A 16,024-nucleotide genomic window follows, 5' to 3' on the forward strand; every position below is an offset into this window, starting at 1 on the left:
ACGGTATGATATAAAATGCATACGGACTGAGTTATACGAGTCCACATATGGAAAATATTTGTACTGCAATATAAAGGGAATAGGCACCTAAAGAATTTTTTCTCCATGAGAAGCTCAACTGAAACTGCAATTTATTCTGTATTTTAGTTGACATAGATGTTTACCTTTCTGTAGGGTTCTTCATATACTTTATATACTGAGAGAATATCAGAGGAGAAAGGCACTAGGCGTATTCTTCCTGCCCTTTCCTTTGAGGGATGGAAAATAGTAACCACAGCTTTTAGGTTTTAAGCACAAGTTTTACATTCTTAAGATGAAAGAGAAACCTACAGGTCCCCTCCTCCTCTTTTTATTACTTAATTCGATCTGCTGGACACTGCTGCTGGGCATGGAGGCCAACTGGCATGGGACTACTCATGCCCAGCCTCCTCCTCTCTCTGCAGCACAGCAGCCGCTGGAAACCAGTCCCTGCCCAAGAATTTCTGAGAGTTCAATGTGGCCCTGGCCAAAAGCGTGCCACTGAAACAGGGCAGCAGTGCAGGTCCCAGTGCCCAGGATTGCTACTGGGCTCAGTTTAGTTTACTAATCTACTGTTTAGTAGTCTAGGTGCTACACCAGATATAGTATAACCTTTTATGCAGCCTTATAGCCCCTGAAATGTTAGGTCTCTGATATCGACTGTAATATAAACCATCACTTGAATACAAAAATTACTCACATTTTTAATCTTTGCTGCTTTTTTAGGGTAAAGGTAACATTTAAAGTTAAGGTATGTACATTATAATGCTGAAAAAAATCTGCTCAATCCTGCCAGCTTCCTTGCACACGTATTGAAGTTTCCTGTGCATTGCATAGAGAAGTAGTGTGTCCCCCTTCTGGAACCTTGCTGACCCCCTTCTTGACAGACTGCTCTGCATTTCTGAGTGCCTGCTGCTTTCAGTCCTCATATCAGGAGTCAAAATACACAGTGAGACACAGACATTGGAATTAATACCAGGCTTGTTGTAAGGTCCAGAACACATTGTGATACAACCCATCACATAAAACATTTTGTGGTCCTGATTCAATTTACTTGTGACACTGTATAAATTGATATAATGCCATGCCTGAGAAAAGTGATCACTGAAAGTCTGGCTCACCCCTTTGAAGCATCCCTTTTAGGATGCACCCGCATCCTTCCTCAGAGATTTGCTTCTGAGGATGAGACAACTCCTCCGAGCTGTGTTTTACTGAGCCCTTAAACAAGCCCAGCTTTTCTCCTGTGAGGAAACACCCTCAGAGCAAGGAAAAAAAAAAAAAAATCCCACCTACCCATTTTGCTGTTTACTCTCCCCCTGGTTTTCTCTGACTCCTCGTTGCGGCCCCTCGGCTACGTCCTGGGCGCCGTCGCTGGCAGCGGGGCTGGGGAGGGGCTGCCGTGGGACATTAATGGCAGGTTTAGCAGCGCTCGGCGCAGGCGGCCGCTGCTCGGCGTTAGGCCTGGCGTTAACATGCAGCCCCGGAGCAGCAAACCGGGCCGGGGTGGCAGCCGCCACCGGGGACGGAGCTGCCGCCTGGGCCGGCATGAAGGCGGAGGACGGTGATGGGATGGAGGTGATTTTGGAAGAGGTTACAGCTCCAAACGGCCTTGGTGTCTTATTGTAAGCCACGCTCGCAGTGGCAGTGACTTTGGGTGCAACAGCAGAGACAATGGGCACAGGCTTAACTACTTCTGTAGGTTCTCCCTATGCGAGATGAGAAACAAAAAAGAAACACACGAAACCACGGCAAACGCATGCACATTCCTCAGCAGGGATTTTTGCCATCCTCAGAGGACATGACCTGCCTAGCATGACACAAAGTACAGAAGCAAGTTTTACCAAGGCTGCAGCATGAAATGTACAGGAAAAAACGAGCCATGCATTATAGGAAAGGGACCAATGCAGGCAGGCACAATCAACATGAAATCTCATGATGATAACTCCTCTCATCACATTCAAAACAGACAACCCACAAATCAAATTCAAGACCAACCGAAGTACTACTCTAGTGCAAAACCCACTGGGTAGCAACTCATGGGGAAAATATTAGTGTCATTCATAAGAAAAAAATCACATTCCACCTCTCAAACCCAATTTGAGATACGCACATTCCCCATACACAAAAGGCAAGTGTGTGTGTACATGCACACTTGTGCATATTGATCTGTTGATACGGCCCTTGAAAGCAGAACCATTAGAGGCCAGTGCTTCAGGATTCTGAGCTTTTTCCAGTTGCACCCCCATCAATGTGCCATAATGTCTTTATATACACTTGTCAGATTAAAACACTCAAAAAATACGGTTTGGGGTTTTTTGGGGGGTTATGGGTTTGTTTGATTTTTCTGTTTGTTTTGGTCGGTTTTGGTTTGGTTTATTTTTTTTCTGGGAGCCATGTTTTAACATGCCAGTTCCCAAACTATGGCTTTTCAAATCATGGTCAGCAGAACAATAATATATTATACAATATTTATGTCCACTGGGGAGGATTTTCAAGTGCACTCTAAGCATTTTCAGATTTGCAAACAGCAAAACTATTGTTTGAGAACATAACATTAAAAGAACTTGAGAACAAGTAATTCCCCAGGACTCTAAGCAAAGTAAGGGAAATTGTTCTCTGAAACTAATATTTAGATAATCCCCTTTCAAATACAAAGGAAGATTTCAGCACCCATTAAAAATAAAAATAAAAAAATTCCACTGCAAAGAAACCCTACTACTGTTTCTTTCCTAGGGACAGAGGAAAAACTTTACCAACATCTTTCTAAAAAAATATTCCCAAGGGTGGGGAGATAACTTTTTAATAATAATTTGCCAGGTCTCTCAATTCTTACTTAAGGGCATGATGGGGGAAATAACTTAAAAGATTCCTATGCTGCAATACTCATAACCTAATACAGGGAAATTTAGCTAGTTACATTGAAAGGAAAGTTTGAATTACAGTGCTTATCAACAACAGGGTTTGACAGATGGGTAACAGTTTGTGCCACATGCTACACTTCTAGGTTGTGATGATGAACATACCTTTGGTACATTAATAAGATCGGGTTTTGACGCAAAAGCCACTCTGGAAAAAGAAGAACATATATACATAATAATTAAAAAGTTATTTAATGTTTAAACACTTCCCTCTAAATCACCACATCCACCCACAGATATACAAGATATTTCGTTTCCTTTAAAGGAAACATGAACTCATTAAGCTTGCAACATTGTTGATAATACATGAAAAAGGCAAAAACCAAACTAGATTAATTCATCCAGATACAACATTAGCAACTCTAGCATCTATCGTCAAGTACTACTTGATTTATAGTATAATAAAACCGTATCACCAGTTAGGAGACTTCAGCTCCAATTTGTTCATTGTTTTCCATCCTTTCATAAGAAACTCTGTAACATAACTCAAAAGCTCTAGTCAGATAAATTGCATTTTAAACAGTGCATAACCTTTATTCAGGCTTAAACCAGAAAGCCTTCTTTTAGAACAACAACAACGTTCTGAAGGACTTAGCAAGTTAAATAACAGAAAATTTCTGCACAGTCTTTGGTCTTCTGAGGTAAGGTTAATGTCACTTGAACTCTGTAAAAATTTCTGGCAAAAAAATTTCTTCCCAACAATGCGTGCATTGAAACTACTGCAGGGTGGTAGGAAAGAAAGGAAGAATGGCAATGGAAAGGATGAAGAACATAAAGAGTTGACAGATTTTGATATACCTAAAGTGAACTGGCAACACATTTTTCTTTATTTTCAGATTTGCACACACACGCAAACACACACACAACTTAAAAAAAAAAATCTGACACACTGACATCTTGTCTGAAAACATTGCTGTTAATACACTTGAGTATTTTATTGTTGTTTTGGTAGAAAAGCTGCTTCCTGCCCTACTTCAGAACATTTCTAGCCATATTTGGTAGAGATTCCAGCTTCCAGAGAAGCTGGAATCCTTAATGATCCAGGACTCAGCAATCATATCCTGCCTGAAATGACACAGTCCTGATTTCTGATGAATCTTCTAAATAGGGTTTGAAGAACTGAAGCTGGATTCTCATTTTCTGAAAGACAATTTGCCAGGGAGGGAAAAAGTTTTGCTTAATGGAGATCAGCTAACCAAGGTTACAATTTAATTAAAAGACCTCCATTGTGTAAACCAGCCTTTCTATTTCACACAAGATAAACGTGTAGAGCAACATTTGAATTAGGCATGCTTGGCCCATTTAACAATTTTCATTTTATTTTTTTCTGAATATATTAAAAATGTTTACTTCTTCCCTTAAAGCCATTTAGCCCTTGGGACTCATCAGATTCCAGGAACACCAATCCTGATGCAAAGTCAGTAGCTAAGTTTAAAAAAAGAGAGATACGTATAATCTATATGCTTTGTTGGAAGGAAACACAAAAAAAACCAAACAAAAGAACCACTCCAAAACCACAAACCCCACCTCATGACAAGAGCATCTTCTGCACTTCGTGCCGTGCTGAGGACATACATTATGTCCACATCAACAGTAATTCTCAACAGAGAGAAAGGGTTTTGTCTGCTCTGGGGAACAGGTCTGTTCTCCCCTTTCCCACCGAGTGTGCAGCCTATGAGTAGACTGACCTCCGGCCCTCCAAAGCACTGGGGTGCATCATTAATCACTCCTAATTGCAGAACTGTCAATTTGCAGCAGCAACAATAACAAAACAAAACAAAAAAAACAACAACAAAAAAGAGAGCTTTCAAAATTTCTCTTTCAAGACCAGAATTAGAAGGAAACATGCATCTTGCTCTGCATCTTATGTGTAACTTGGAATGTTGAGAGTATTTATTAAACTGATCTAACAGTAACCAGTAGAAAGACATGAATTATTCAAGCCAACTACCATATTTCATGCTTGAGGAAAAAAAAAAAAACAAAAAACAAACTTCCCTTTGTTAATGCTGGATCTTGAAATTTCAGTCTCACAGAGGAAACTTTTTTTTTTTTTTAAATAAAATAATAAAGTTTGAGTTTGCACTGAATGTGATTGCTCTACATTCATTAATATAGCATGGAGCAAAAGTAATTTCAAACTACTATTAACAGATGATCTGAAGACATTGTTTAAAATTAATCTTAAAAAAAAATCATACAAAAAAAGAAAAAATGGGTGGAAACTAGGCTTGATAACTGAAACGTTCCCAATGTTCTTTTAACATTGGAGTCAGACAGCATAGCATTACTTTATTTCCCCCAAACATACTTGAAACAAGGGCATAAATTTGTGTGTTCCAGACATACTTCAAACAGTTGAACTTGGCCTTGTTGACTTCAGACCATAATCAGACTAAAAATAATTATTTATCCCTTATCATATAAAGAAAATGCTCACCCAGGAAACTAAGCCACCAAGATCTGAATGTAAAAAATGCACTGTGGTTAGACAAGACAATGCAAAAGGAAATGCACACTTCAAGCTGAAAAGCAAAACATATCTGACACATACATTTAACAAAATACTTCCTTCAGGGCTATTTCCTTTAGTATTTTGATAGATACTACCAAACTGCACAGCAAAAAAAATATTAAACTGCATAATTTGTACACTTTCTTAGCTGTTAGCTCTTCACTTGCCATCTAGCAATTAAACACATTAGGTTTTCATGCTGGTTTGGTCACATTGAATCTATGAACAACTGACCATAAAGGCTTTCCAAATGAGATGACACATTTGCCTTGTTACTACTTACTAAAAAGTAGGATGGGTCGAACCAGGATATTTTCTGAATCATTTAAAACTAGCAGTTCAGTATATTAGTTTATGCAATATTTCCAATTACATACAAAGCAAAGACATAAAAGCTCCATGAAAATACTTATTATAAACAACACACGCAAAAGACCTTGGCAAATGGTTACAGTTCCGAGCTTCTTATGAATTATTATAGACAATGAAAACAAAAGGAACAGCCACCACTTACTGACAGCCTAATGCTGAAAATGAAAGTGCACAAAGTTTTTGCACAGGCTTCTCCTACCAAGCCATTTGTTCTTTCAGAAAAAAAAAAAAAAAAGCTATATTTAGCCTGTGCACACAGTTCATTTCCACCAAACATTATCAAATTTGCTTTCTAAACATACCACAAGTCATTCCTCTCTGATGAACACTTTTGTGACATTTAATGCAACTCAAAACATTCCAACTTCAGTGCAGCCTTATTAGGAAAATGAATTAGTCTCCTCTTCATTGTAAGTGACATGCCCAGAAAAAAACACTCATTCTTCAAATTCTCCTTTTATTCATTCCCCTTTCCAAGTATTTCTCCCATTAAAAAAACCAAAAAAAAACCAAAAACACACACACACACACACACAAAAAACCACCACAAAACATGCAACTCAACAGAACCCTTCTATAATTACCAATAACTGTAAAAGCCAATCATTAAAGATAAAGCTACAGTATTTCATGCTTCTGCAATGAGAACAATTTGGTAAATCATCTCCAAAGACAGATCAACAATTAAAACACTAATCTCAATAATTAGCATTATGGAGGTAAATTCAATGCAAAGCAAGATTTTTTTCTCAGCTGTCCTGTGTGTGGACAGATAACAGAGGCTGCTGCCCTCAGTCAATATATCCCTAATCTTCACTGAACCTAAAATACAAATGAGGTTTCAAGATTAGTCTCTCCTCTGAACTCCATTTGAAGTCCCACCATCCCCAGTCCATCCACCCCTTAGTAAAGACACTATATTATATTCACAACTTAGAAAACAGCTGCCAAACTCAATGGAAAAAAACACAAGAAGGTAACTGTGCCTCTCAGCCTCCCATCCCCAAGTGGAGCACACAACACCAGTATTAACAGTTTTTGTGCATGGAATTTTTTTATCTCTGTAACTTAAAGGATTGCTCATTAACTCGTGTGAGATACAACTGCAAAGCTTTCATTGCTGAACCAAAGTCAAGGCTGGAAGATTTTCTGCAAAACTGTATTATTTGTTGTTGTGAACTGAACCTTTCTAAAAGGAGGAAGGAAGAGAGGCAGATATTTTTCCCACCCTTCTCATTTTCAAAGCTAACTCCTTTTTCCTAGCTGATCAATCAGGACAAAGGTCTTGGCAGCAGATGCTTGACCCCTGAAAAGCCTCTGGTCAGATCATCTTTCCAAAAAGCTAAGCTTTTAGCAGTTCTGCCACTGTAATCTGCAATTCTGTTCATTTGCTTAACTTTTTTTCTAGAGAGCAGTCAGTTGTCAGGGCAGACAGCTAAATGCATTTGCTTTCCATAAATTAGCCAACTCATGAAGAAAAATGACAAGCAAAAAACATTTAACATATATAACAAGCCATGACTTTCACTAGGGGTTATCTGAACAAAAACAAACACAGATGTAATTTAAAGCACACGGGAAAAAAAAAAAAAAATCCAAATATATTTACTTTTTCCATAGACCCAAGCCCTTTCTCTATCACAAACATAATTCATTTCTTACCAACCTTGCTCTGGCTCCCAAAAATAAAAAAGCAAAAACATTCTTAAGTTTGCTTCTTGGAGCAATTTATACACCATCAGAAATTGTTGCCTTACATACACTAATATAACTTACTTAAACTTAATGTTTCCCACAGTTAGTATAAACATACACACTGCTCTGGGCAAGACCAGTCATTAAATCAGTGCTTTAGCAATCTTGCTATTGCAGGCACATGTGGCCTTCACATTGCCAACCTGTGCACATACCAACACACGGAAAAGCAGAGATAGCAAAATTATCATTAAGTACTACTCAGTGAGAACTGGAATCTACTGCAGTAATTGCAAAAAGCAGGTAACTCTTTTTTTCCTTCTACTTAAGAAACATAGTAATCCTTTCAAATCTATACTTCAGTCATCATGCTCGCTAACACGCCAACAGACAGCTGTCAACAACAGTCTATTTCTTAAGGTTTTTTTGTTGTTGTTCTAGTTTATTATGCTAGTTTCCATTTAGTTAAACATATCAAACTATGAAAAATATGTAAATGCTAATTACAATCACAATGCAGACTTCAGTGCTGACCACATGCTTAAGAGAGCAAATAGCAACTTCAAACCAGAGAGAAGATGAGATGCATAATGCCATTTCAGATACCATACATCTCCAGGAATCTTAGTATTAACACCTATTCTGCAACCAACTCTAACATTAAAAATTCATTTTTTCTCCTCTTGTCCTAAAAGTACAGGCTGAAAACTTGTGATTATTCATGCATTAAAATTCGAACAGTGAGAGACAGTTGTCTTCACATAAGCAAAATATTGAAAAGAGTTTCTGCGGATGCTTCATTTGTATCTGAAATTGCAGAAAAGGATCTCTTCAGTCAAATGGGCTATTTTTAGACAAATTATATCTTTTGGGGCTTCATGCCCTTTGATAAAGTAAATTTAATGAAGTATGCTAAATAGTATTTATTTCTTGACACAATAATACCTTGAGATAATACTTAACACCTTTCTTCAATATATTTAGCCTGGGAGCATTAACTCACAAGTCACTCTCAAGAGATTATACACTGTCAGTAAGTTTCAAGGGGGAGAATTAGCATAAATAACATGCATGTCAGCATTTTATGTTCACATTTGGTGTGCACTACATAATGCCTTTACATCCTCACATGGTGTTCTCCATCACTGGATTATGACAAAGCCCTAGTTCAGGTAACAGCAAGAAAAATTAGGTTCTTGCCTTACTGGCTATTCGGCAGTTGTCCAAATCAAACATAGGTCCCTCCTCTTAAATTTAAATAAGTTTGGGATTTCATCATTATGTGTTAAAATAAACAGCGCTGACATTTTAGGAGAGAAACAAGCTGCCCTCTATTTTGGTATTCCTACCCACAAAGGATTAGTTGTTTTCAAGACCTCCCAAAGGCAACCACCGCTCATAGTCTCATTCCTGTGGTCTGTGGCAACCCTGCCAAATGCATTTGTAAAGAGAGTTTAAGTGCAGGCAGATAATATTTTATTCTATTGAAGCAAAACCAAAAACCAAACAAAAAGCTCAGAAAAAAATACTGTGGAATTTATCTCACTTACCTTTTGACAGAGACTTTAAAAAACAGGCTTTTTGCTCCCACAAAGGCAGAGGGTTTAGAAACCTTGACAGCCCACACATATGACCAACTCTGGACATGGAGGCATATCTGTTCATACCTGCCCATGCCCTCCCTGCTCAAGGCCCAAGCAGGGAAACCCCCCCAGTGCCACAGGGTCTGTGCCAGTCTTACAATCCTATGCAGTAGATCAGTCCTGGCTGTCCTAGAAAAGTCACAGAGCAGCCTATATACAAGCAGTAGCTCAGCATGCCTAAACAATTGAGTCAAGTAAGCAGGAATGCCATCTTGCCACTGGCTTGGCTGCTCACAAGACAAAGGAAAACTAACGTCTTGTATACAAGACCCCTTACACGTTATCTTCACCAATGGTGGTAATTTCTATTAGGTATGTCTTGTTATAATCTGATTTTTTTCTTTTCTTTAAGCTTTCCTTAAGCTGTCTTGCCAAGTAACAGTACCCACATAACAATTAAGTGCAAATAACAAGACAAAACAACCACAGCCAGGCTTTTAATCAACTGGAATTTATAAATTTTATTTTCTTTAGAAGTGCTTATTAGATACCATTTCTAACACAGCAAGCTACCTTTAGAAACAGCCAGCTTAACGAAAAGCATAGGTCTAAATGACTTTCAGACCTAGTCAGTCACCCAAAGCCCTCAAAAAAATAAAAAAACCTCAACTCCATGCTGACTTCTAGGTTATAATTTCAAAGACTCAACACTAAACACTTAACTAGTCTTCCCAGTGCTTTCTGCAATACGGTGACTAATGTTAAAATTACCTTTTTTATCTAAAACAGCCCAAATAAGCTTGACAGAGCAGTAATTTCTATTTTAACTGGAAATTCATGACAAACAGATCCCCAATCCCCAACATATCCTTATCTGGGATTTTTATTTTATTTTCCCCTTAAGCAAATGCTTAGGAATGAGCACCTATATCAGTATTTTATTCCTCTCAAAAGAAGAATCTGGCAATTTAGAGACACGTTAGGTTGTCATATTTTATTTCATACAGGACCTGAGTATACCATCTGCAAAGCAGCTCACCCATCCACGGCTTCCAGAAAAACTGAGAAAAGTAGTGGAAGCATGATCAAAAAAATGAGATTAAAACTCTTTCCCAGGGGTCAGGCAGCAATGTCAAAGAAGAGCCATGTCCTTCAGGAGGTCACCAGCATGGGAAATCACTCAGAAGCACTACCCAGGTGCCTGTGGCCTAATCCCAGCTGCTTCCTCACACCCCCTGCTTCTTATCAACTCACAATGGTAAGGGAACAGTATGAACAACCCAATACTACAACTTTGGAATTTTCATCTGTGTGTTTGGAGCTGTACATTGTCTCAACCATGTGGACATAAGGAGACTCTGCCACAACCGCACAGCTGTCAGGAAAATCGCTGAGCCTGGGGCTGGTCCAGAAGAGCCAGGGACATGGCAGAAGTCACCAGTAAAGAAATACGATGCTAAATATATTTAAAAGGATGAACTCTCTTGGTTTTAATAGGATATGCTATGGTTTTAATTCTTTTCAATTAAGGTCAGCAATACCATAAGCATTTGTCTGACTCCTGAATGTGACCCACCATGAAACCAGCAATTTTCTTTCCTATCCAGCCCCTCAGACACTGCTTTCCTCCCTCCTACACCACACAAGCAGCAAGGGATGAACATCTACCCTTGAGGTGCATGAGCCCAGGGTCTGGCTGGCAAGCTGCTGCAGAGATGACCATAGACCTTTCCACAACTGGGACACTGCAGTCAGCACGTACCTGCACCAGTCTTCATTGCAGCAGGTATGTTCAGAGGGACTCTCCCAGGCTGTACCCAAAGGGGATGCCACCAGAAAGCAGTAGTGGCTGTGGACAGCAGTGCTAAAGCACTATAAAGCACATGACAGAATTGTTACAAGAGCAATTTAATGAACATGTACTTGCCAGAAGTAGGTAAATTTTACACTACAGGGCCTCACTTTTGTTGCCCTTTATAATTTCCATGTATTGTTTATATGTTTATATATTTAAGGTCACTGCCTTAGCAGAAAATATTGCAGGTCTAACATGCTGAGAAAAGCTATTTATGTTTTGACATGGCTGTCTACTATAGCTTTAGATACGTAACAACTTCAGTTTGAAAGAATTCTTATAAGGAAACCTCCAACTATTGCAACTAGAAGACCTGAAGTTAGCCTGGCCAATGGGTCTCACCACACCTTTAAGGGAAAGGGAAGTCAACAAGCAACTGCCAGAGTAAGAGCTGTAGCTGGAAATTATTTTGTTTACTGAAAGAACTAGTCAAGAAAGGAGGAAAAGCAGCAGAGATCTCAAAGAGTTAATTCCTGTAGATAACAAAGTGGATAAGGAACCAACTATACTGGAAATTTTAACATTGATTAAGTAAAAGTGTATAAAACAGTGTTGTAATTCTTCTGTCACAACTGTGAAAGAGAGAAGACTTAATAATCCCATCTGACTCCAACCCATCCAGCTAACTAAAGAGTTTTCCCTTCCCACAGTCTAGCTTAGGAAAGTAGCTTTTACCCTTCACAACTCAAAATACTTAGGGGATAACATACACTGCATGCTCACAGCATACAAAGCAATTAACTGCTTTTGTGGGCAACTAATCACGATGCAAAACATCTTATGGTCACAAAACTTGCTGAGATTTTTCACAATGCAGCAATCATTACTTTGGCTATGGGGCAAGACAAAAGTAAGTGAGCAACACTTGACAGTCACAATATATTGGGGTTTTTTTGTTACCTCACAGGGTTTTGTGGTCTTGTGCCACAGACATGACTTTCTACTGACAATGCCCTGGAATTTTTCAAATGCAGTAATTTTTCAAAAACTGGGGGGAGAAAGAGAAGGGGGAAAGACCCCAAAAGAGTAGAGCTATGGAACTGAGCTATTAATAGATGCTTGACTCAACAGCTACCACTTACTTTTTTTTCCTCTTAGGTGGTGTAACAGATACATAGTTACATTTGGAGCTAAGGCTCTCAACTTGTAATTATCTGTTTCAGGCCTCTAGAAAATCACATATACCTGAAAACCTGCCTGCTTTTCCCTGCATTACCAAAAATCCCATTTTTATGATGCTAATATGCTTACATGATACTACCACTATATTTCAGCAAGACATTTATTCTCCTAACAGCCCATCATTAATTACCAAAGGAAGGTAGTTAAGAGCCCTGTTGATGAGTCAGGACACTGCAATTTTGATTCTGAACAGCTGAGAGATGCTCTTGCATGGTAGAGGACAGGTTTTATTTAAACAGTGCGTCATTTGTTCTTGTTGCCTGATGCTTAGGAACAGTTTATCTAACGACACCAGTCAGTTCACATATTTACTTTGTCTTTTTTTCCTTACCCTCTATTCTTTACGCACCACATTCACAGAGGTACAAAAGTAACTATCTGAAATCGAGAAACAAAACAGTTACCTGCAGAGGTACTAAACACACTGTTTAGCCCGTTTGAGCTACCTTGAACCATTTTTAGTGTATGAAAAGCACAGCCCATTTTTAAATCGTGTAAGTTTCTTTTAATCCATTTAGAGACAACTGACCCTTGACAGATCATCAGATACCCTTTTATAATTAATGGATGCCTGCAAGTTAGCATTATAAACCATGAAGGTCGGAGAGATGTGTTTTTCAAAGGAAAGCAACGGGCGTGGGACATATTCTGTATTTGAAAAACAAAAGGTCAAATAGAGACAAAGTAAAATCACTTGCAGCACTTAAACAATGAGATAATGAGTGTTTATGAAATGACATAGATTACACTGTGGACTGAGGTAGGATGGACTTGGTTGGCATTGGGTCAGGTAAGCTGCCTGTACAGTACCAGATTTGGAGCCATAGGGAACCCCTAGTAGAGAGCATATAATGAAAATTATTCTTTTCCCAGTCTTATTTTTGGGATAACAGGAGAAAGATTAAGTCAATTTTCAAAATAACTTTTGAAATATATGTCATTAAGCATGTCATATAACCCAGATATATCAAATACAAACCCTCCTCATTTTATGAAAATGGAGACCAACTTTTCACTCTCAAATATATTCACATAATATTCAAATTCACAGGTAAGAAGAGTCATATTCTAAGGAATGTTTCAACTTTCCAAAATGCAGGCTTTTTCATTTATCTAGACTTGGCCAGGAGCGCAGGAAGCACCACTGCTCACTCATGACTGTCGAGCAACGGCCAAGTCCCAAGGCTACTTCAGGTTCTGGGAAGTAAACCAACTGCTTTAGAAACTTTTTGATTAGAAAAATTTTGGACCTGGGTCAAACAACTATTATTCAAGCTTGCTGTCTTTCGGGCAGTCCCATTAAACTATTGAATTCAATGGACATTTGACTTAACACTAGCACTGGAGACTCAAAAGCAGCAGCAAAAAAAGATTTGCCTAACATTTGCAGAGAGTCATTGTTTTCTTGACTTTCTAGTACCTTCCTGTTAACAGTTTTCTTTAGTTACTAACATAGGGAAGAAAAAAAATACTGATGAGTGTCTCAAAACACTACAAATAGTGCAGTCTTGCCAACCTCAAGTTTTCTATCAGACTGTTTGTAAATTAGTAACCCAGTCAAAATCAGATCTGTGCAGTATTTTTTAGGAAATTATAGTGCACATGAAGCACATGAAAGCTCCAAAGCGAAGCTCCTCATGCTTAAGTGCAGGCTTCCCTTTTATTTCCTAGTTTGAGACCTTGACAGCTTTGCTCTTGGTCTCCTTTGTTTGACATAAATTTGTGTAGTTGAATCAGAGCCTGCTGAAGCCCTCCTCTAATGAAAACCCCAAGGGAAAAACAAGGCACAGGCAGCATGATGACAAAGACGATGACAAGACTCGTTTCCATCATGGTGAAAGAATTCTTCAACTTTATGTTCCAGTACTCAAACATTCACTGGCATAAAACATGCCTCAGCAACAGGCACACAATGACATTAGCTATTACTACCAACTGTTTTTATAGCTATGCACTAGCATTATAGAAAAGGCTAGAGAATTCCCAGGATACTTGTCTGCATTTTGCTACTGGTTTGTTATGGCATAATGATTAAGTCACCTTCAATTTTATCATCTCTATTCAATCATCCTAGGTTTAATGCTTTTAAAGTAACAAGTACAAAACAAGTACCTCTAGCTATATAAATAAATGTAAAACAAAGCACTTTGTGAGAAAACAAACACAAAGAAAGTGATCAATTAAACTACCTCTGTCATGACAAATTTTATTGCTTTATGCTGACAGCAGTACTATTTTTCTTAATAAAAATACACATTCCAAGACACTAAAAATGTTGGCAAGTAAGAGCTGATTCCTCTCAGCCTGGGGAGGGGATGCTTGAGCATCTCATACCCTCATATCACTTAAAATCCTATTCAGTTATTGGATTAAGATGCTGATACATACAATTTAAAGGGTCACATTTTTTCAGTGAATCAAATATAGTAACTCTTTCAGACTGTCCATATAGGCCAGGCTTGCTCTACCTCAACAACTGTAGCTGGCATAAAAACAGTGGGCAAAATTTGAGAAGTAATTTATTACCCACTAAGAGAGAAGCAACACTTCTGAGGGTAAAAAAATAATTCTTCCATGTCTAAACTTATTACCTCTTTTTTTTTTTTTTTTATTACCTCTTTTAACAATGCCTCATAGATCCTAGATTACTAACTCCATGGAGAAGGGCCAGAGAGTTGTCCTAACACACAGCTTATTTTGACACATCTAAGTGCCTTGCCCTTCAATATTCTCACCTGCTCCTTTGTAAACTGTCTCAAGATTCGGCCAGACATCTTTTCCCCTTTAGAATAACGAGCAGTCAAACACAGTATACAAAAAACAGTAATAAAAATTCAATAGAAGATTATGTATTTCTGTAGCAGAATTGTGTATTTTGCAGCTAGACCTGAAGCCTGCAAGGAGCTAAGCACTGTTTTCATACAGCAAAACAAAGATCATCAGGGCAAGTTACTGTTAATTTGCTGAGCAAGAATGGTGTTGGATTATTTTTTTAATGGTCTGTGAGTCTCCTTATACATTCCACTCCCTTGATATAACATAATCAAGCACTGATTTCCTCAAATGATTCTCTGCTTCCCAAAAAAAAGCGTACAGATATACCCATGAGTAATATCTGGATCAGACAACTACATGTATTCCCGGGAGAGGAGGAGTTTTAACAGCTGCATTGCTCTAATGCAGCTGTTCACAATTATTGGCATAAATTGTGAAGCACTTCTGATTACCACATGTTTAATCTATATAAAATGAATTATTTTGCTGCTCAAAAGCTTGGCATTTAGATGATATCTGCAAGGCTTCAAAACTGAAGGCTGTCTGATGCCCCATCTGTGTTCCAACAGAAGTAAAATGTTACTAAAAATCATGTCACTCTCTGAGGTGCCTGTGTTATTTCAAGAAGTGAAGATAAACTGTGGCCAACTTCACATTGTTTCCTTAAATCTTTCACTCAATAATTACAAACACAGCCAAAAATAAATGTGCAAGGTCAATAGCACCAACATTTACACGCTAGCTAACAAGCCCCTGCAATTTCAGAAAGGATGGTTTGCACAGGTCAAACCATTAATACATAGAACAGTTTCACTAAGATTGTGAATGGCAAATCACCACCGGCAATACAGAAGAACTTGCTGCCTCTTTCAAAGGCTTTATCAAGAAAACTTGCTATTTTAAGGTGGTGCTGGGGGAACGTTTAAATTATTTACCTGGAATACAAGAACTCTGAGAGCATTGGACCACTAACTGTAGAAAATATTCCTTACAAATCGTTGCATGCTAATTCAATTTTACAAACTATTGTTACATGGGTGCTGCTTTAGAGAAAGGTACTGTCCTGGTAAGCCTTGGTGAGGACTGCAAGTCCATAGTCTACTACTGAAGG

At 38.4% G+C, this 16,024-nt stretch overlaps 1 protein-coding gene across 14 annotated transcripts in view; it reads right to left on the reverse strand.

Annotated features, from left to right (window-relative positions):
* PDLIM5 (PDZ and LIM domain 5) overlaps nt 1–16,024 on the reverse strand; it is a 128,395-nt gene that overhangs the window by 53,465 nt on the left and 58,906 nt on the right. For 8 of the 14 annotated variants that reach the window (XM_051617126.1, XM_051617120.1, XM_051617125.1 and 5 more), the window contains exons 4-5: nt 3,042–3,084; nt 1,312–1,724 (exon numbers count right to left, since the gene is read on the reverse strand). In XM_051617126.1, coding sequence (XP_051473086.1) covers nt 1,312–1,724; nt 3,042–3,084 — 456 coding nt within the window. The remainder of the gene's footprint in view (nt 1–1,311; nt 1,725–3,041; nt 3,085–16,024) is intronic. The other 6 variants (XM_051617128.1, XM_051617127.1, XM_051617133.1 and 3 more) reach the window with 2 other exon arrangements.

Source organism: Apus apus, chromosome 4 (genome assembly GCF_020740795.1).
Source record: "Apus apus isolate bApuApu2 chromosome 4, bApuApu2.pri.cur, whole genome shotgun sequence".
NCBI classification, from domain to species: Eukaryota; Metazoa; Chordata; class Aves; order Apodiformes; family Apodidae; genus Apus; species Apus apus.